Source organism: Sander vitreus, chromosome 2, assembly GCF_031162955.1.
Source record: "Sander vitreus isolate 19-12246 chromosome 2, sanVit1, whole genome shotgun sequence".
NCBI lineage: Eukaryota > Metazoa > Chordata > Actinopteri > Perciformes > Percidae > Sander > Sander vitreus.
This window is the reverse complement of record NC_135856.1, coordinates 21,967,987-21,990,126: the sequence shown is the minus strand read 5'-3', so window position 1 is coordinate 21,990,126 and position 22,140 is coordinate 21,967,987. Positions and strand designations below refer to the sequence as shown.

Here is a 22,140-nt window from a genome sequence, read left to right as displayed (position 1 = left end):
ATGTTCTATACTATATGTTATACTATACCACATTACTACACTATCATACTAAATTATGTTAATATGTTACAATGACTCATAAATTATATTAATACAGACAAAAACTGAGTACCATTACTTAATCATATATATTGGTCTGGTGTATACTGTTTACATGGACTTATTGACTCTGCTGCTATTAATCCCACCACTGGCCCTTTATAATGTCATTTTGTCTCCCAATACTCTGTGAAGTTTCTATTGTTATTCTATTCTAAATTGTATTTCAGTTGATGTACCTCTTGTTAATTTATGTTACTTTCTATACTTAAATGTATTTTTTGTCTTTGTAATGCTGCATCAACTGAATTCAATTCTTCTTTGATCAACAAAGGTTTATCTTATCTTAAGACAGTTACCTAATGATGACTGAAGCTGTCTGAACAACTGCTAAAGCTTGACGAAGCTTGAATATGTCTAAAATATTACAAGGAGGAAAAATAGCCCCTGCACACCCATAGTCCACCCACTTATTATTAGGCTCTTAGTTTTGTGTTGTGGCTGATTAGACTTTTCGGGACTGTGTAGGTGTTCACACAGATAGTGCTTGATTGATTGTTAGTTTTGTTATACCGGTTGCATGGGACAAGAACAAGAAAACATCAGAGAGGGTTTGCAGGGTTCATGCAGCGGGGCTTTGACATCGCAGCATGAACTATTTACTTTGTCGCCCTCTAGTGCAAGGTTTTTAAATAGGAAGTGCTGCTGCAACAACAAAGCCCCGGGTTTGAACTTTAACATCCTTCTCCTGTGTAAAAAAGAAAGAAAGAATGAAACGTTAAGTAGAGGGAGTAGAACGTTCAAAAACGTTAGTGGCCCGTACGGGGATCGAACCCGCGACCTTGGCGTTATTAGCACCACGCTCTAACCAACTGAGCTAACCGGCCCGTTTTGGGACGTTCCAGATATGTAGTAATAAGAGTCAGCATGATGTAACTTCCATTTTTTTTATGCGATTGTCACACTTTACTGTCCTGAGTTGGGGGGGCTTGGGTTCATGGAGCCTGCCGAAATGTGACTGCCCCCCCCTAACTCAGGACAGCACAGTCTGACAATCACCCAATTGGCTTCTGTATTTCTTTTCGCCTATCTATTCTCCTGTAGATCAATTCATGTCGTTTATTGTTATCTCTGCTGAGTCAACAGTGAAAAAATATTGTCAAATATCTAAATAGCTGTTCTGCAAGAATTTTAATATTGTTATTGTAATATTGTAACATTTTGAGAAAAAGAAAGTTATAGCCTAATATTACAAGAATAAAATCACAATACTTTAAGAAAAAAACACCTGCCATATAGTAGCCTGCTGTGCCGTATAGGCTACGTTATTGCTCTGCTGATATGGTAGTATGAGTCTGACAGACACAGACATCCCCTTGTGGGTCTCTGGTCTCTGAATGAGACATATTAACTGAAGCTGCTACTGTACAGCCGGGCTGCTCATCTTTATTTTTACAGAACGGACACAAAGCGACGCACGGGTCTGCTCTGAACCATATAGACTGTTAACGTCACGTCACGGGAACACAGGAACTTAAACTTTGTGTTGCCTACAACAACTAGCTATATGACATTCGGGGCTACAATAAAAACATTCGGGGATGAAGCCATTCAAAAACGACCTGGTTAATATTGGTGCACATAACACTTTAGACTGACCAACATTGCCCTCTAGCGGTGCAGTCGTCTTTCGGCAGTGGTTTTGGCACCGGTTTGATGGACATCTGTCTGGGAAATGTGAGAGGAAATGGAACCAAAACCACCGAACGTGACTTCTAGAGATGTGGGGAAACCAATTAAACCACCAGCGAGAACGAGAAGTGGTCGTGTGTGTGTGCGTGTGTGTGCGCGCGCGCGAGAGATTTGGCTAATGTGCGTATCTACGTCTGTGATGGCGGAAAGAGAGAGATGAGCATTAATAAATATGAAAAATGAAAAAGTAGCCTACGACTTTAGTGTGAAGCATAGACTACTGGGTTTTCATATTACAATTGAATTAAAGTAGGGGGACTTGCACAAGACAGATACAAAAAAAAGAGTTGAAGAAACAGATGCAATAAGCTACATCCTTTTAGTCCCTCAAGCTTCTGTTTAAACAATACTTTATTAAATAAATTTAAACCAAATTAGACCAAATTAACTATATACAGAATGGGATGTGGAAATCAGTGGAGTCAGTGGTGTAGAGTGTGCATGAGTGAAAGAGATGAGTGCGTGTTGGTGTTGGAAAGCGTAAACTCAGCAAAAGGCAAACCTAGGACAACGTAACGTAACCAAACCTTGGTGTGCCTGAGGAGACAGCGGGGAGAGACAGAGGATACTGCAGCTTAAGAAGCCTCAGCACACCAGACCCAGGTGAGCTTACTTACTCTAATTAGTAACCTGCAAAGAGGAGGCACAAGTTAGAACACACCTCCACAATGTAGACAGCAAAACACTCAAATGACACCCAAGGGGCATCACACAAGTGCAATTATAGTTCTATTTTGTATAGGCTTCGCCCTCTAAGCTACGCTATTGGGTTTATCCTTTCGCGCATGCGCAGTCGTGAAGATTTCTTTCCCGCCCTTGCGTCCAGCACGGGCTTCCAACTACATCCGCAGAAACTGTATATAAACAGAGTGGACCCGTTGTTCATCTCCCACTTTTTCTTCAAGCTAGCAGTATAAAGACAAGCTCGACTTCCAGCGGTGTTTGCCTCTGCCCCACCTGCCGGACCGGGTATATCCTGCCGCCGGACCTCCATCTTCGCTGCAAGACCTGCCTTGGCGCCGCTCACCCCCGACGCCTCCTGCCAGTTCTGCGCCCGCCTGCTTAACCGGCGGGCGGAAGCTTTTCTGGAGTGTCAGACTAGCGGGGAAGGGGATGGCAGCTGGGCAGACAGACGGGAAACCGTCAGCACCCTGGATCCGCTGGAGGAAGGCTTTGTCGACGAGCACAAGTCCGATGGCTCGATTCCCTCGGAATAACGCCTCCGTCACCGGCTGTCCCTCCTCCCCCCTGGGAGGACTAGACCTCGAAACGTCCTCCCATTGCGGCTCTCCCCATCTCCGGAATGGCCAAGGGCACCACTCCGGCGGCCTTCCCCTCTGCCTCAGGCGGCTCCACCCTCCACCGCTAAGACTCTCTTCTTGGATCTGCTGGAGATCATCAAAAAGGCGGCAGACCAGAGAGGCATAGCGCGCCCGGCTGAGCTTCCAGCCCCAGGCGGCCTCTTGAGCGGGGATGTTTACGCTCAGGAGCCGCCATTCTCACAGGCTCCACTCTGGCCGCGCTCATTCGCTATGAACGGTGCCGCTCAGTCATCCCTCTCCCCCCGGCCATGCCAGCGGGACAAGGAAGATAATGACCCGGTGGCCGCTTCCGCCCCTCATGGCGGTGACCGGCCGCTGCCCTTTCGACATAGTCCTACCATGGGCTGGGCGTCACGATCTCACGTCTCGCCCAGCAGCGGAATGGGCTCTGCGCTCCTTGCTGGCCATGTCTATAAACAACAAACAGACCTGCGCGTGCCAGCTCTCAGAGCACAGCGCAGCATGGATGAGCCTGACACACATGATGTCAAAGCTGATAACACGGGGCTACACACTCCAGTTCGCCTCCCCCCTACCTCGCTTTGCGGGCGTATTGGAGACAACCGTGTCATCACAGGCAGAGTCAGATGCCATGATGACAGAGCTAGGGGAGCTACTGTCAAAAGGGGCAATTTCCCGCATTCCTCCGGGGGAGGAGAACGAGGGATTTTACTTCTGCTACTTTCTCACTCCAAAAAAGTCAGGCGGGTTGCGCCCCATTCTCGACCTGTCCCAATTCAACCGATGCATCATGGAGCGCCCATTCCACATGCTGACTGTCAGAGATGTGTTGGAATGTATCCGCCACCACGAGTGGTTTACGTCTGTGGATCTGAAAGACGCATACTTTCACATCCAAATTATTCCCAGACACAGGAAATTCCTGCGCTTCTTTTTCCAAGGTGCCCATTTCCAGTACAACCGGCTGCCTGTCGGGAAGAGGCAGCACTGCAAACTATGGAAGTTTTGCAACATCTGCAGACACTGGGCTTCGCCATAAACTGGCAGAAAAGTTCACTGGTCCCCGCACAATCGATAGTTTATCTGGGTGTGGACATAAACTCGATTGTCATGAGGGCCAGGCTGTCAGCGCCAAGACGAGACGCGCTGATCTCTCTGTTGTCGCGCACCACGCCACACGCGACAGTGTCAGTGCTGTCTGTGATGCGTCTCCTGGGCATAATGTCTGCGGGTCACGTAGTTGTCCCACTGGGTCTCCTCCACATGAGGAAAATCCAGAGGTGGTTTCATCGCCAGCGCCTCGACCCCATACACCACAAGTGGCGACTGATGACCATCCCTCCTTCTCTACAGTCAGACCTGGCATATTGGGGAAACCCTCGGACCCTGTCAACTGGAGTTCCCCTGGGCAAGGTGACGTCATACGTGACAGTGTACACAGACGCGTCTCTTCCTGGCTGGGGAGGGATGTGCGAGTCACAGGGTGGTGGTGGGAGGAGAATGGCCACCTCCCCCTCTCCCACACATAAACTGCCTGGAGCTGTCCACGGTAATGAAGGTTTTAAAACACTTCACCCCAGTGGTAGCGGGGACACATGTTGTCGTGCGGACAGACAACGTTACAGCAGCAGCGTTCATAAACCGTCAAGGCGCCGTGCGCTTGGCCCGGCTATTGGAAATAGCCAGGAGCCTCCTGCTGTGGGCCCACAGTCATCTGTTGTCCCTCAAAGCAGTCTACATCCCCGGGGTCCTGAACCGGGCGGCGGACCTAATGTCGAGGGGAGGGCTCTCTCACAACGAGTGGAAATTGAATCTACTCTATTGTTCAGAAGCTGTGGAGCAGGTTTGGGAAAGCGGAGGTGGTTCTCCTTGAGCACACGGGACGATCCACCCCTCGGCGTAGACGCCTTCTTCCACCATCCCTGGCCCAGAACCCTCCTATACGCTTTTCCCCCGGTCCCTCTGATCCCTCGCCTCCTGGAACGCATCCAGGAGGAGAATCTGTCATTTTAGTGGCACCAGAGCGCACGAGCACATCCTGTTTCCCGACTCTGGTTCAGATGCTGGCGGGCCCTCCCTGGCAACTACCGTGGCGCGAGGACGCTCTGTCACAGCTGAACGGCACGATATTTCACCCCCCGGTGATAACCCAGCGGCTGTGGGGTTGGCTACTGAGCGGGAACGCTTGCAGAGATTAGGCTTGCTCCCTGCCGTGGTGCGCACCATCCAGAACGCCAGAGCCCCCTCTACTACAGTGTGTTACGCAGGACGTCCAGCGCTGGTGCACGGAGAAGGGTGCGGACCCCATATCGTGTCCCTGCCTCTCATGTTAACTTATCTCCAAACATTGGTGGATAATGATTTAGCTCCATCTACAGTCAAAGCCTACGCGGCAGCTATCTCGTCCTGCCACGAAGGCTATGGAGAGAGGATGTTTTTTGCGTACCCCCTGGTGAAGCGTTTTCTGAAAGGGGTCAGGTGTCAGAAACCCGCAGTGCGCTCTCACACCCCAATGGGATCTGGCCCTGGTGCTTCAAGCTTTGGGGAAGCCTCCTTTCGAGCCTCTGGCACAAGCCTCTCTCAGGTTGCTATCACTAAAAACGGCGCTTCTCCTTGCCCTGACGTCAGCCAAGAGAGTGAGCGACTTATGTGCGCTGTCAGTCTCACCGCCCTGCCTCTCCCTTAGAGGGGACGGGAGTGCAGCCACCTTACAGCCTAACCCCTCATTCACACCGAAAGTTCTGACAAATTCCTTTCGGTCGAGAGTGTTTTCCCTCAAAGGGTTCCCCCCCCCCCCGCCTCATAACAACGATGCGGAGGAAGCTTTTCACCGTTTGTGTCTGGTGCGTGCGCTATCACAGTACGTTTTACACACGGGGGACATAAGGCAGACACAGCAGCTGTTTGTACATTATAGGGAACACTCCCAAGGAGCGGCCCTTTCAAACCTGGGGGCATCCGAGCACACTCTACGAGGGCATTATCGGCATCTGCCGCCTTATTCAGAGGCATGACAGTAGCCGACATCTGCGCAGCGGCCTCCTGGGCCTCCCCATACCCATTCATCCGTTTCTATCTGCGTGATATGTCTGAGCCCTCCATGACCCACTCGATCCTGTCCACACTCAACGACGAATGATGCGCCGTTGCATGTGTGTTTTTCCCTGCTGTCCTCACCCCGTCTGCACTGGGTGCTGGGTGGAACGCGGGTGTCCCCATAATTATCAATCATGATTAGGGCTGTCAATCGATTAAAAAATGTAATCTAATTAATTACATACTCTGTGATTAATTAATCTAAATTAATTGCATACATAATTAACGGTGCCTGAACCGATACTTTTTAAGAAAGTAAAAAAAGAAAAGAAAAAAAAGGGTACTAAACAACAGTCGGTGACATTAAAGAACGGCTTGTTTATTGCTAAGGCCATATGGTCAAAATTAAATGATTTAATAATAATGTATAACAATAACAATAACTTATTTCACTAGTAAATTGCTGTTGAACGACAAAAACAACCACCAGATGGGAAAAGGACATTTACAATAACTTCAAATGCACTACGAGGCTGTAGTTTACCAGTTTCAATGAACGCACCGTCTGTGTTGTTTCTCCGACGGCAGCTGCAGATTGTTACATCCCGGTGTTGAATCCTCTACAGTAAAACAGTCAAACTTTACACCGTTTAGCGTTAGCTGTCAGCATTTTAACCGTGTTTAATCCAGCTACTAGCTAGCGGTAGGCTAACGTTAGCTGCTGTTGAGTATAGTGTTATCTAGCGTCACGTGCAGCGGTGTATGTGTTGCAGCGGTGTATGTGTTGCCTGTATCGTCTCAGAGAGAAGCGCAGACATATCAGTGGCACCAGATTTCGGGAGCCAGGGTTGGCAGGAAGAAGATTTTAGTACATGTTCCAATCAATGATCCAGGCAGAACATTCTCGTCTCCCTCCTTCATTTTACAGTTGAATGGTGGCTAGAACGGCTTCGGGTCAAACGTCAATATGGAATGGATTAATCTGCGTTATTTTTTTTTAACGTGTTATTTTTTCTCAGATTAATTAATCGAAATTAACGAGTTATTTTGACAGCCCTAATCATGATACAATTCTCACTAACCATGCACGCCTTCAATCATGGAATGATGTGCCGCTGCATGTGTACTCGTCTGAGGTCCTCCTGGAGTAAACACATTGGTTTGAACTTTGTATAGTTGGTGGTAAGGTTTCTGTCACTGACCATAACTGTAGTAGAAAGATGAAGTTTAAGTAGTGCGATCTATGTATATATGGATAACATTAACTGTACATAGCACTGTGTGTTTTTAATATGACAATAACACATTTTAAGTAGCTCTACTGTCTGGTATATGGCACGTTTGTTTACACTGGTGTTTGAAATAGTTACAAAATATCAATACATTCAAGTTCATGAAGATAGTCAAAACAACAACATACTTAGGAGGACCAGTTATTATATCAATATAATGTTGATAGAGATATAAAATGGTATTTTGTTTATCACAATGTAACATAGCTTTAAACATGCAATAACTTATTTATTTGGCCACTTGGGGACAGCAGCTTCAGCTGATAATTCTCTGTATGTTTATAGCTATAAGAGACACTTTTCACATCGACTTTTTAATTTTATGAAATGACTGTGAAAACTTATTTTTATAAAAGGTTATATGATACCAAGCAACTAAACAACATGGTCCGTGTCATTGATTAAAATGACAGATTTCTCTGGGTTTAAATATTGTCGGAAATATTTGGCATAATGTAAGTACACAACTAAAAATAAAAATATATAGTATATATATTATTTATATATATATAGTTTTTAGACATTTGAATGCAGAAATATTACATATATCTTTCAGTAAGATTTTAAAAGCAGGACTTTTAGTAGTGACTAGTTTACACTGTGCTTGTGCATATTAAGGGATCTGAGTACTTATTTCCCAAATGCCAGCCATTGATATAAAACTATTAAATCAAAAATACTATGATATTTAAGTTATAATAACAATAATATTTAATAATAATGATGTTGCCCAGCCCTGTGGTTGATTCACACTTGCTTGCCCAGGCTTTGACTAAAGGCCCATTTTGATAGTTAAAGGGGCGCTATGCAGTTTTGGCCATTTCTTCGCTGTTTTCTCGCACCCAAGGGTGATTTTTCAGCTCACAGGCGCTCAACCACCACTCAACCCAAAAAAAGTCATATAACCATTCCAATGACTCCAAAGCTGTTCAGTTAAGGTAAATTAAGCTAAAAAAAAAACCTGCATAGTTCCCCTTTAACCAAGAGGCAAGATACAGTATTAAATTGATTTATGCTGACTGAAAGAGGGATTGATTACTGTACTATTTTGTGCTCCTTCACCCTTTGAATGAGTCGCTCAACATCGATTTTCAGTCTTGCGATAGACTGTGTCTCCTTGACCTCTGACTGGCACAGACAGTGCTCTCTTGTACAGGAAGCCAGGTATGTAGACCTTACAGGGCACACAGTCCTCCACAAGAACCCCCCTTCATTTTTTGATGTGTTATTACGTCAATTCAAACATATTGAAGTCTATGCATTAGAGTAGGGTGTTCCTAAAGTATCAAAGGTAAAGTTAAAGTGGCCACATTTAGAGCTATAACAGGTATTATATATGCCTACTGCAGACAAAGCTCATTTGAACTAGGCTACTTACTGTATATTAGGCACTGTTTGTCTATGGCAAATCATATTTTAGAGCCTGATTTGTATGGACAATCTTAACCCGCAAAGCAGTGGTGGAAGCAGTAATGGACACAGTGTACTACTGTGGTACTTCAAGTTAAAGTACAAAAAAGTAAAAATAGTTATGCAGAATAGCCCATTTCAGAGTAATATTATATTATTGGATTCTGGATTATGTCTTCATCAGTTTAATGTTACATAAGTATTATAATTGTAGTTGATTATATAACAACATTCAGGTACCCAATGCCATGGTTATATTATTTGTTTATTATTATCAAAACAAAAGAAAATGCTTAGGCTACATCATCATCACAATAATAATCACACACACAAAATCAATCAGCTGCAGGTAACATTATAATGCCAAAATCAACATTCAGAAGCGATGGGCAAGAGCAAAATGTATCATCCCTTTCAGGCAGATGGTTTAATGGTGCTTTAGTTCATAGTGGGAAAACCTAGAGCTGCACCAAGTACATGTCATCATCTCCTTAGACTTAACTCTCTTTCATCCTCATCTGGCACCATCAGATTGTCCACTGAGTAATGAGCATCGTCTCCTATATCCTGGAAGAGATACTCTTCACTTTCACAGCTCTGAGTTCCATTCACACAGTCTTGGGTTTTGATTTGTTTCAGCTCGGCGCTGTCACTGGCATTACTGTCCTCTGCGCTCATGCTAGCATCACTGCTGTCACTGGTCTCACTGGTCTCGTTGCTTTCACTGCTGGTGCTCTCACTGCTGGTGCTGTCACTGCTGTCACTGGCGGTTACACCAGCAATTTCACTAGTGTCTGCACTGTCTGTGGGATTCTCCACCAGCGGCAGGTTTGTGTTGGTCCTGCTGGTAGAGGTATCAGTGGGCTGTTTCTCAGTCAGGTGGTCTGATTGACCCTTGACCTCTGTGCTGCTGTTGTCCTCGGCGCTCAGGACTTTGACGACACTTGCAAACACTCGAACCCAACTCTGATGCAGAGAATAAGCAGAGCATAGTGTTACTCAACTTAAATCTCTGCAGGGCATAGTTCAAAACCAAATTGTTTATCCCACCTTTCGAACGTTCTCCTCACTGCCCATGCTGTCATCTCTGGTTTCAGTTATAGTGTCTGTCTGTGGAAATACAGGGAATAATATGAGCTGAGAGGAGACCAGAAGGATGAAGTGACATACATTAACAATTGGCACACAGAGCTGGTTTGACAACACTTGATTTAATTAGTCTTACCCCATCATACTCATCTGATTGACTGTTACTCTCCTCTGAAGTCTGTTTGTGGAAAAGAAACAGAGCATTTTAGAAAATAATAGTTTTTTTTTTCACAGTGGAGAGTGCAGTACAGTATTTCTTTTGTTTTGTTAATGTAAATGCTTACTGGGCTTTTCTGCATGGAGGACACAATTCTATTGTATTACAATTATCTCTATTTTTAATATAAGAGTTGGAACTATTACATCCACAGCCTTTAAAATATGATGAATTTAAGGTTATGAACCCAGCGATAATGAATTTTAGTGATACCAATAAAGAAAAAGAAGCGTGATGTTACAACCCACCTTGTCCTCTGATGTGGATTCTAATGATTCTGATTCTGACTGTGAACTCTGACTCTGAAAAGTATTATATGAGGTGAATTTAGACACATTTACAGCACATTGTTAGATTTATTTGAGCAGGAGATTGATGAATCAAAACAACTTACTTGACTTGAGGCACTTTCTTCAGAGCTCTGAAACAGAAATAGGAATGCATACCCATTTAGACAAAAATCAGCAATCAAAAGTGATGCAAAAAAGTCGGCTGAAAATAATAATTTCCTTTTGATTGAAATAAATGCATTACCTGAAGCTCTGAGGTGTCATTTTCCGATGATTGTGAAACAGACAAACTTTCCGTCTGGGAAAAAAAAACAAAGTAAGCACAAACCACAATATATTTAATTATAGTTTATAACTGCAACACCAATAATCATCACATTCAAGCTATTGCTGCATGTATAATAAACAATAGTGTCTGAAATGGTAATTGTCTTGAGGTCTGGAGAATCTTTGAATAACGGCACCTATTGTTAGGTTTTCTGCTGACTTTGTCAGAGGAGCAATAACTGCCTGCAAATGATTTATGTGTAAACAGTAGTCGACAATAGCTGAGTTTCTTTGCTGAAACACCAAAGTTAAAATGTGATATAGCTTTAAGAAGGACTGATTTTAGATAGCACTTACCGAGTTTGAGTCAAGCTCATTTGATTCCAAAACGGCATTGTATGAAATCTGTCAGAAAGAAATCGCAGGTCATATGGTGGTTTCTTGATGTGCAGAAAATCAACGTGGATCCATATTAAGTGATTAAGTTCCTCTAACATGCTTCTTTAACTTCTGAATCTTCCTGCTTTGCTGACATAAAGGCTAGCAGATATTATAAATGTGGGAGGCACTGCTCATATTTACATTTATGCTATTGCGGTTGCAACTGACAAACTGGCAAATGACATTTATAATTACATGTATGAAAATGCACAACACAGAACCTGATGCCTTTTTGGTTGGAGACTTTACTTTCTAATTCACGTTAAACAACAAACATAATATGTAAATGGATCATCAGAATCAAGCAGATATTAGCTAAATGTGAATTAAATTTCATAATATTTACATTGAAAAGTCTGTGTTGATTGTTTTTTTTCTAATTCTTGTACTTACTGGGTTGGCAAACACAGCTCCAATCAGGCACAACATAATTATGGTAACCTTCATTCTGTAACAGACATACAATATGTGATTATTATTGTTACAAATTTGATTCAATTCAATTTAAAATAGTCTTAGTGTATACATTCATCAATAAAATATCTAACAAAAAAAAAGCAAAACATGTTAGTGTAAAGAGCATCTCTCTTTACAAAGTAGTTATTCTTGCACTTAAACTGCTACAAAGGAAAAGAAAACGTTAACAGAAAATTGAACTAACAACACAACTTAAAGGCTCTTAACAGCAAAGAAAGTTTGGAATAATGTTAACCAATAGTAACAAATCAGCAACAGTTACCATGTAGCAAGATCACTTGCAAGAAAAAATACAAGTTATAAAGGCAATATATGATCAATTACCTTCTTGTCCTTTAGATTCAGAGCTGGTTAGAAATGTCGTCAGTGGTCCTTGTTCAGTGTATGTAGCAGCAAACAGGAGAACCCAGTGCTTTTTCTGAGCCACTTATGGAAAGCTGGCGGTTGAGGCAGTAGAAGCACGATGTGTGGATATGCTGTAGGAAACTCCAAGGACAACTGCATATAAGTAACCTTAATTAAAACGATTGCATCACTTCCTTCCGGATGTCTCTCCACTGTCGACACGCAAAGGTGTATTTGTTCCGGAGAGCAAGCTCAAAACAAACACACACACTGGCATGATAATGATTGCACATACACACCACAAATACACGAGTATACACTCACACACAGTTGTTTCATTCAGTCCCTACACGTCCTCCACCCCCTCTCAAGTCTTCAGTGAAATATAGTGTAGCATACTAAACCATAGGGTTTGTGGCCTGTTAAGAAAACAAACTCTCCCTCTCAGAGAGGGATGGAGGGCCAGATGGGGTCATTCTAGCTTCCGGTGAATTGGATTCATTTTTTTCTTACTACTTCTTACTAGTATACCAAGGGGCGTCCTCTAGCTCAACCAGTAAAAGCGTTCGCCCCATGTAGGCTGAATCCTGCGGCAGTGTGGGTTCAAATCCAACCTGCTGCCCTTTGCTGCGTGTCATCCCCCATCTCTTTCCCCTTTTCATGTCTGTCCACTGTTACTACATAATAAAGGGAAAAAATAAATAAAAAATAATCTTTCAAAATTAATTACAAGGGGCAGAAGAGAGGCAGTGCTTTGCTCAAGGTAAGATTCAAAATACATTACAATTTACATTCTAATAAGGAAGCTGTAACTTGTGACACGCACACATTAAATACACAAATGATACACTTTATTAATTAACACAAATATGTTTTGTAATTCCTAGTCCTCAGTGTTATATGATGTTATTGGAAATTGGATTTCTTCTTGGAAATACGGCATGTACAGTAGAAAGCCTAAATAAAGACTTCTATATTTCCCCCCTAAAGCTTATAATTGTTTCCTGGATATCCATATATGGTCAGGCCTAAAATAAGATTACAGAATTCCTTGTTTAACCTCACTTTGGATTTCAACCGTTCAAAAGAAACATGTAATTAGACTGGATGTTCACCAGTCTGGAGCTGTTTGCCAAAAACCACAGCTACCAGTTGTTATAAGGTCCTGCTTTAGAAAAAGGGAGGAGAGAGGATGATGATTGATGCTTGTTGTGGCACACAGGCCGACAGTCAACAGTGTCTGCTCTTTTATTTGCTTTAGTTAATCAGTTGCTTTGTAGATATACATGATTGATACAAAATAAAATCAACAGATACATACAGATGCATTCTTATAGATTAAGCAACCCAGCAGTATATGACGTAGTTCAAATTCACCTCAGCTTTACCAGCTGTAAAATTAAAGTTATGCTTACACATTAATGTAAGAATAATAAAAAACATATAATGTCGTTGATACATGAATAATAGTTAAGCTTCAAAGTTGACAGTTGTTGACAAACAATCTCACCTCAACATTCATTAAGTAACTGTTCTGGAGCTCTTGATCTTCATCAGCACAGTTTGCCCTGTTGTCACAGAACTGTGAGTGCTCAAAATAAAAAGAAAATGTGAACATACACATTTCCATTACATTATTTTCATTGATGGGAAACGGCTTTGTCAAATGAAAAGTAGTGTGTTATAATGAGAAAAAGTAAAAAGACAAATTTTGCAATAGTGAACTAATATAACTATTACAACTCTTCCTGCTGTCCTGAGCAGTGGTTGAAAATACTTGAAGTTAATAGTGACAAGTATTTGTCATATTGTTCATCATGTCACTCATATATATCAAAATATTCTCATTTGTCATATCAGTGGCCTCAGGAACAAAGACCTGTGGCAGAGTGACATCTAGTGGCCAAAAGTATGTATTATTTCTGTCCTAAAACTTTTCATGTGACAAGTTTCCCACACAATTCACCCAAAAGATCAACATATGGGGTGATACTTTTGCTGTTTTTGACCTCTGGAGTGTGGCATTTTCCTCCATGTTTTTTTTTTGTGTGGAAAAATAGACATTGCTGATTTTTTTAAGGCAGCGCACCCAACTGAAGTTAAGTCCACAATCACTTTCTCTTCCTCTCTCTGTATCTCTGTTGCCCAAAGACCCTCCCAAAAAAGTGTTGGCACCATAGACCCAAAAAAAAACTGTGTGTGTGCAGCATGCCAGTTTGTGTGGACAGTGTGAGTGCTGTCTTGAATACAAAAGGACACCTTCACTGGTTCAACACAGGCAAGGATTCTCTTTTCTCTTGCTACTGCCAACCTCAGGTAAAATCCTAATTTCTGAGCTTTTCCATTGTTTTGAAGGGTCGTTTGTTAATGATCGACTAGAGATGTGTGTGACATTGTGTTGACTAACCAGTTTGCAATTAAAATTTGTTGTGTGTTGCTTACAGCGACTACTGACTTGGTTATATTGTGGCTTCTTTTGTGATGGCCAAAACTTTACTTTGATGTTGACATTGATGCCTTAATTATTTTTGTACATATCAAGAGACAGCGACTATTAATATACTGTCTATACTGTGATGAAGTAATATACTGTACAAAATACAGACACATTTAAATGTTGCTTCCTGTGCACGATCTATATACCAACATATATTTTATAGTTGTAAAAAAAAATATCAATTTAATTTGTATTAAATAGTGTGAGAGACACATTCACGACAATCATGTATTATGGGTGTTATAATAAAGATGAAAAGTTAATATTTGTATTTTGTAACATTGCCTCGATATTATAAAAATCAAATAAAATTGTGTAATATATCGCTTTGGGTGACTTTACACACAGAGACAAACACACACACACACACACACACACACACACACCCACACACTATCTTTGTGGGGACCCGTCATTGACATAATGCATTCCGTAGCCCCTTACCCTAACCTTAACCATCACAACTAAATGCCTAACTTTAAACCTTACCCTAACCATAACCTAATTCTAACCCTAATCCTACAACCAAGTCTTAACCCTCAAACAGCCCTTTAAACTTGTGGGGTCCAGCATTTTGGCCCCACAGAGCTGTCGGGACCCCACAAGTATACTGGACTCCCGGTTTTTGGACCCCATGAATATAGTTAAACAAGCACAAACACACACACACACACACACACACACACACACACACACACACACACACACACACACACACACACACACACACACACACACACACACACACACACACACACACCTCCTGTCTACACCTATTTGGGGTTTAGTGGGCCAAACCAGAGAGCTATTGTTCCTCTGCACAGGCCCAGTCGTGTCTGTTTTGTTTCCGTCCAGAGAGACAAAAAGTTTGTGGACTTAGTCTACTTTTCCAGTCTGGTAGCTTCTGATGTTTACTTTAGCTCTGAATGTGACTTTTGAGAGAGAGGCGCATCTCAGAGGCCTGTAACCTTGACAACGGTGGAGGCCAATCCTGCAGTTCTGCTTGTCATGAAAGTGTTGGCAGCATACAGATGCACTCATACGTTTCACTTTGAAAGATTTGCCATGTTCATGTCTATGTTGTGACCAGTTAGAAGTCAGACTGTAATGTATTGATTGTTTATAATGTGTTCTCTTAAATCTTCAGCTCTGATCTGATTCACAATAAAATAAATAAGCACATGTAATTCAACTTTGTTTAGATTTATGTCCAATGTTTAAAGTATTTATTTCAATGTTTCAGGTATGAGGACCTGCTTGGTATTCATTTGCTTACTGGCAGCAACATTTTCCCTGTCTGTGAGTAATGTTTTTCTTAATTTGACACTAAACTTAGTAATGAGAGACAGACAAACAAAATATGTTAAACATTTGTTTAGTGCAGTTTTGGCATTATTTGAATGGATGTTCATTATTAACCATCCCCATTAAATATAGGTAAACAGTAAACCTCATGGAAAACATCATGGATTGCACAAGACTTCACATACAGCCAAAGAAAAGGTAGAGCAGGACTCTAAACTGATGTTTAAATAATGTATGTGACACATAAGATGATTTCATGTTGTAAAATGTATATTTGTCTTTTCTCCTGAATAAGGACATTATCACAGTGGAGGCCAACGAGCCACAGCCCTTACCCACTTTAGTCACGTTTGAGGCCAGCAGCCAGGAGCAGGAAGACGAGGACCTGAGCTCCCAAGACAATGCTAATGCCAACAAGGAGGAGGGAGAGTTTGAGGTGACTGAAAGGAGCGACAAAACTACTGCAGTCCTGCTGAGTGAGGAGGAGTTGGTCGACCTCCTAAAGAAAGAAGCAGAAGAAGAGCAGGAAGCAGAAGAAAGAATATTAGAGGAAGAAGAAGCTGAGACGGACAAAGGCAGGCTGGAGTCTGGTGAGGCTGTGGAGACCATTGATGATGAGGAGGAGGACAACTTGCACGACAAACGAGAAATGCGAGAAGACAATAAAGACGTGACAGATGAGGAAGAAGAAGTAAAGGAAGAGAGTGTGGGAGATGCTGAAATGCTGGAGAAAGAAGAGGTGGAAATGGAAAATATGTCACGCGAGGAAAAAGACGAAAAGTCTGAGCAAGCTGAATTGGTGGAGGAAACAGATGGTAGCACAGAGTCAGAGATCCCAGTTGATCTGGACTATGCTGCTGATAGTGGCATCTTACAACCTCTACAGATTGTATCCGCTAAATTAAAACCCCACACTGATGACACCCAACTTTCTTCAAACACAGATGTTAAAGAGAAGGAAACCAGTGAGAAAGGACTGCCCACCATTGATGCTGTCTACATACAAGACGTACAAAACACTGAGGCGGTGGACAGTGGGGAAGTATCTGATCAGGACAAAGATCTCAGATCAAAAGACGTCGATGAGAAAGAACCTGTAGCAAATGCGGAGCCTGAAGAACCAAAGAGCAATACAGCGTTTGAATCACGGCCCCAACTGGCTGGAAAGGAGGAAGAAAAAAATAAGAACGACAGCGGAGGTCACACCAAGGGAAAGACAAGGAAGCAAAAGAAGAACAAGAGGGCAAGGAAGCACTCTCCACTGAGTGAGGAAACACAGTCTGGACAGGAAGAAAGCCAACAGGATCCTCAGGCATCTGACAGCAGCATTGACAATACAGCCCAAAAGGCAAAGAGGAGAAGGGCAGGAAAATGGGTAATGCATACATGAACTGTACATTTACTTTCTTTAAAATGGTAATAACAATATTTTTAAATTAACAATGGATCACATAATTACTGTGAAAGAGGTTGCTCATAGTGACCAATCTATCACTCGACTGTGCAGTTCCTCTCACCTCTACATATACTGTAGGTCCTCTATACTGCTCTCATTGTGATTTTGGCAGCAGCAGACAGCTGTTTCCAGTGAAACAGCACTCTAATAATCCACTGTACACTACCCACAGCACCAAATGGCAGACCAAGTCCAGCGTCTCGCTGGTAAACATAGTGGAGCATTTAGCTGCTAAAGAGTCAGATTAAATTACCTCAGGAGTTGGTGAAGACCAATAACAGAGCTAAAAGAACAATGAATACTGGACTTACAATTACCAGGTGACCATGACCTCGATGTTCTGTATCTGATGGTTGTGTTAATAGGCAATTGTTGCTAACAAGTCACATCAGCATTAGTCTGGATCAACGGAAGTACATTTCACGCGCCGAATGTCCCTCACCTTCCGCTCTCTCAATCTTGCCGTTCTCAAACTCTGTTTGCTTCGGGAAACAACAACAAACTTCGAGCTAGCAAGCTACACATTGAAAAAGGCAAGTTTTGAAGGAAATTTGGACCGTGCAACAAGGCGGGCCTGCTTGGTTCTTTCGGGGAATGATTGATAATGATTGTGTTTACAGCATTTACTATATAACTGGGACGTGTTGGGGCCCATATGAGAGGATTGCTATGAACAAAATACACACGGCGATACACTGGTAAGAGCAAATTACATTTAACCATGTACCCAGCTAATTTAAATAGCTCACATTACTGTATTGTGTGCTGCATCCGCATCTGTATTAGCGCCGCCCAGGATGATTGTGATTGGTTTAAAAAATTGCAAACAACCCAGAGTGTTTTTTCTCCTATCCCATAATGTATGTGTGGTGTAGCCAGATCATAATCAGAAGATAGGTCTGACAATGCAAGACTACATCAACATCAAAAGTTATAATAGTGACTGTTGTGTCTACAGCGTGTTTCTGTTGCCACCGGCCAAAATGTGTTGTTGCAGGTTTTAATTGTGGAAACCTGACATTTACTTTTGCTGTGGTGCTGCAATCTGATCAGTAAATTGTTCAAACTAATTTATTTTATTACCCCAAGAAGTATCTCCTGACATTGCATTTTCATGTTTACTTTCCAGGGTCCTTTAGTGGGAATGAATCCAGTGCAGATAAGAGCCACAGTGGATCTCTACCCCAGTTCCAGGCCCTCTCTTAGTGGAGGCATGCATCGCCCAGAAGCCCCTGTTGGTTGGTTAATTCAGCATTCACCATACTGACTAATGCACTATCCCAACAGCCTCACATGGGAATCTGCTGACTGGATCATTTAGCTAAAACTTCCGCATGAATAGTGTCACTCTGCTTCACGGTCACTACCAAAACACAGCTCTGGAAAGAATAATAGAGATCAAGTTTAATCGCTGTACAAACTCAAATGGCAGAGGAATGTAGGGGATGGTGTGTAGTGGTTATAGCTCATTGGTTTCCAGTCATCACACTGTAAAATAAAACAAAACCAGTCCTGAAAATGATTCTTGATACCATTTGTTTTAATAATTCGGGAAAGTATAGGTCAAAGGTCATTGCGGTGCTTGTCTTTTCTTCTAGATCCATGTGACAACTTTCCGTGCAAACGTGGAAAGACGTGTAAACTTGATGCGGACAATAAGCCAGGCTGTGTGTGTCAAGAACCGTCAGAATGTCCTCCTAGTGTGAATGAGTTTGATCATGTAAGTATGGATGATCTGCTGAAAGTTTAACTGGAGTGGTGTTTAACAGCTGCTGCATTGCATTTGATTGTTGCTTGTTGTTAATTCATTTCTGTAGGTTTGTGGGACAAACAACAAAACATATGATACGTCATGTGAACTCTTTGCTACGAAATGCAACCTGGAGGGAACTAAGAGAGGACACAGACTTCATCTGGACTACACTGGGCCATGCAAATGTGAGTTTACCACAGAGTATATGGTTTAAACAACAACAATTTAATTGAAGTATGGTGCAGGAAACATTTTTTTGACCCCGATCTTTCTCTCTGTTTCTCTCTCAGTAATACCTCCATGTGTGGACACTGAGCTGGTCCAGTTCCCTCTACGAATGAGGGATTGGCTGAAAAATGTGCTGCTGCAGCTCTATGAACATGACTCCATGTCTCCTGGCTTCCTCACTCCTAAACAGCGTTTTAGAGTAAGATGTGCTGCTAAAATGAATACGTATTGATAAAACTGAGATTGTCAAGTTTCTTGAAAAATGTATCTATTTTTCTCTCAATCTTAAAAACTAGTACGAAGTACTAGTATTTCTCTGCAATTTGTTGTGTTAGCTAATCAATCAGTCAGTTAGAGAGTCAGTCACTTAGTGAGTGAGTGAGTGAGTGAGTGAGTCAGTCAGTCAGTCAGTCAGAAAGTCACATAGCCTTAGAAAACATAAACAAAATGTATATTTTTAGCAGTCTATGTTTAAGTCTATAAAACTGCGGTGTTCTGTATTCTGTAGGTGAAGAAAATCTTTGAGAGTGAGCGGCGTCTTCATGCTGGTGATCACTCCGTTGAGCTGCTCGCGCAGGACTTTGAGAAGAACTACAACATGTACATCTACCCAGTGCACTGGCAGTTCGCACAACTGGACCAACACCCTTCTGACAGGTACATTTCATTCCTCTGTGCTTACAGTAAACTTGGATTTTTCTCAACCTTTATATTACATTTAAAAAAGTTATACTCACTAGCATGTGTTTGGAAGCAAATATTACATTAAAGTCACTGAAGCCAATATGTTTTGCTTATAGTGTTCATTTCTCACCATTTTCATGCCAAAAATGTAAAGTATCCAAAGGCAGGATTGGCGAATATGACATATTTAACAAAACCCCTGCCAGACTGCAGTGTATATCATAAAACCCATTCACGAGTCTAATTGTATTGCAAACATACTGTACTGTATATGAATAAGACGCTCACATTGATCAAAATTGGATGTTAATCCGTCCTGTGCAGAGTTTTGTCCCACTCAGAGCTGGCCCCACTTCGAGTCCCTCTTGTGCCGATGGAGCACTGCACCTCCCGCTTTTTCCAAGAGTGCGACGCTGATAAGGACAAGCAGGTGTCCTTTAAAGAGTGGACTTCCTGTTTTGGTATCAATAATGGTAAGAGCAACACTATGTCACCAACATACCGTGGTACACTTTTCTAATCAGTGATAATGGCTTTAACATTTGCGTTTTGGTTTCAAATCTGTGACACTACAGACTCTGTCTATGTTCACATAAAATATCTGTGATGAATTTGAAGATTTTTCACAAGAAGTTAGATAACTATTGAGGCACATTTTATATTTCTGTGTCTCATTATTTTAACCAAATTATATTAATTGATCATTTATTTGTCTTTTATGTTATTTTTTACATAACAATAGCATATCCAATTCCAGTTATAATGTAACATCACATACTGTACATAGCAATTTGTTTCTGTAATAAGTGTTCAGTAAAAATGCTGCCAATTTATCCACAATTTCTTTATATTTGTCTGCTATAATTCTCATGCATTTCTAAAGCATATGGGTTTCATCCTATTAATGCCTGCTATCTATTCTCTCCACAGATGATATGGATGTCAACCTGCTATTCTGAGCTTCACTTTGTCATTCTTCTAAGCTTGTGAAGCTGCTCCGATAGTGCAGCTTGAGATCGAAGCCTCCATGAACCTGTGTAACCTACAGAACTCTGACACGTACAGATGAAAGAAACTTATTTTTACCTCCTGCTATAGAGGGCAAGTGTTGGTGGTCATTGCTGTTATTTTGTGTCAGGCTAAGCTTGGGCATTTTGGATCTTTGTTCTGTAATTTAGACTAAGCTGCTAGAAACATTTTGTTAGAAAATAAGAATGTGTCATTTAGCTGGGTTTGTTTTTATCCAGATCCAGATTTTCAGTTTTCTAATGCATTCCAAACTGGGGAAAAGTTTATGTCAGCTCATTGGTATAAAAAGGTGTTGTATTGTACCAGACTTCAAAAGAACTGTGGTTTGTATGTTGAGTGATTTAGTGCATAATTACTCTTTAAATCAAGGTAAAGTATGCTTTTGTTACAGTAGGAAATGTAAAACAATAACTGTGTTTCTTATCTGTTTGTCTTTGCATGCTATGTTTCATTTTCATTGTAGCTCTAATTAAAGCTTTATGGACAGCAGTGGACTTTACAATATGTTACAATGTTTACATTAATGATGACTTTCTTTTTCAGTCCTGAAATAAAATTATTGCATCATATTGGTGGAACCCAGAGGGGAAACATCAGTTTGTGCTCTAATCACATTTTATTCGTTATTCGCATTGCTTGATGCCACCATGAAAAAACAAACATAACCTTTTGAGAATGCAAGTCACTGACATCTGGTTAAGGTTTGCCACATAATCCTGAATAATGGCCCTCTGTAAGGTAACAAAGCAGAAAATAGCCTGCAGCATGGTCATGATGATTACAGTGACTTGTTGTTTTGAGATGAAGCACTGAACTCTGATTGGACCTTTCTTGGTGATCATTGAATCTGACACTCTCTATATAAGCAAAGAAAGAAGCAGCTCTTCACCTGTCGACTGTCTGCTGTGACTGAGAGTAAACATGTTCTGCGTGCTGTGGGTTATCTTCCAGACCTTGACTGTTGTGGTGGAGGGTGGTGTGTCTTCAGGGAGTGCTGAGGCACTTGCCAATGGGGGAGTGAATAATAATGGAGCAGCAGCTGGCAACAATGCCAACCCTGGTGCTCAAAACGGGGTCCCAATAAATGGTGAACCCCTTGTGGCACACTTGGTCCAACTTGGTGGCTCATTTTTTATCCAGCCAGTCAGGAACCAAGTAGGTCAGGCTCCCCTGCAGCAGCTAATTCCTATCGGAACTCTGCCACAAGGTGGGGCATTTCTTGTGGGGCAGGCAGGCACAGCCAGTGTGAA

General features: G+C 42.0%; 2 protein-coding genes and 1 non-coding gene across 3 annotated transcripts; 1 reads left to right on the top strand and 2 right to left on the bottom strand.

Moving 5' to 3' along the window:
- Window positions 1-852: 852 nt before the first annotated feature.
- Window positions 853-926, bottom strand: trnai-aau (transfer RNA isoleucine (anticodon AAU)). Its single transcript has one exon. It is a non-coding gene; the product is annotated as a tRNA-Ile (tRNA).
- Window positions 927-9,069: 8,143 nt separating this feature from the next.
- scpp1 (secretory calcium-binding phosphoprotein 1) lies at window positions 9,070-12,040 on the bottom strand. The gene is made up of 9 exons (XM_078269509.1): window positions 11,918-12,040; window positions 11,510-11,564; window positions 11,033-11,080; window positions 10,653-10,706; window positions 10,513-10,539; window positions 10,367-10,420; window positions 10,038-10,079; window positions 9,863-9,922; window positions 9,070-9,778 (listed from the first exon to the last, which is right to left on the bottom strand). Exons 2-9 carry the CDS (start codon window positions 11,561-11,563, stop codon window positions 9,296-9,298), a joined length of 822 nt encoding a protein of 273 aa, XP_078125635.1. The 5' UTR covers window position 11,564; window positions 11,918-12,040; the 3' UTR covers window positions 9,070-9,295.
- A 3,640-nt stretch (window positions 12,041-15,680) lies between these two features.
- sparcl1 (SPARC-like 1) lies at window positions 15,681-20,820 on the top strand. The gene is made up of 10 exons (XM_078269497.1): window positions 15,681-15,734; window positions 15,873-15,938; window positions 16,036-17,115; window positions 18,326-18,434; window positions 18,795-18,916; window positions 19,014-19,134; window positions 19,240-19,376; window positions 19,686-19,834; window positions 20,186-20,334; window positions 20,792-20,820. The coding sequence occupies exons 1-10, from the start codon at window positions 15,681-15,683 to the stop codon at window positions 20,818-20,820; spliced, it is 2,016 nt and encodes a 671-aa protein (XP_078125623.1).
- Window positions 20,821-22,140: the final 1,320 nt, after the last annotated feature.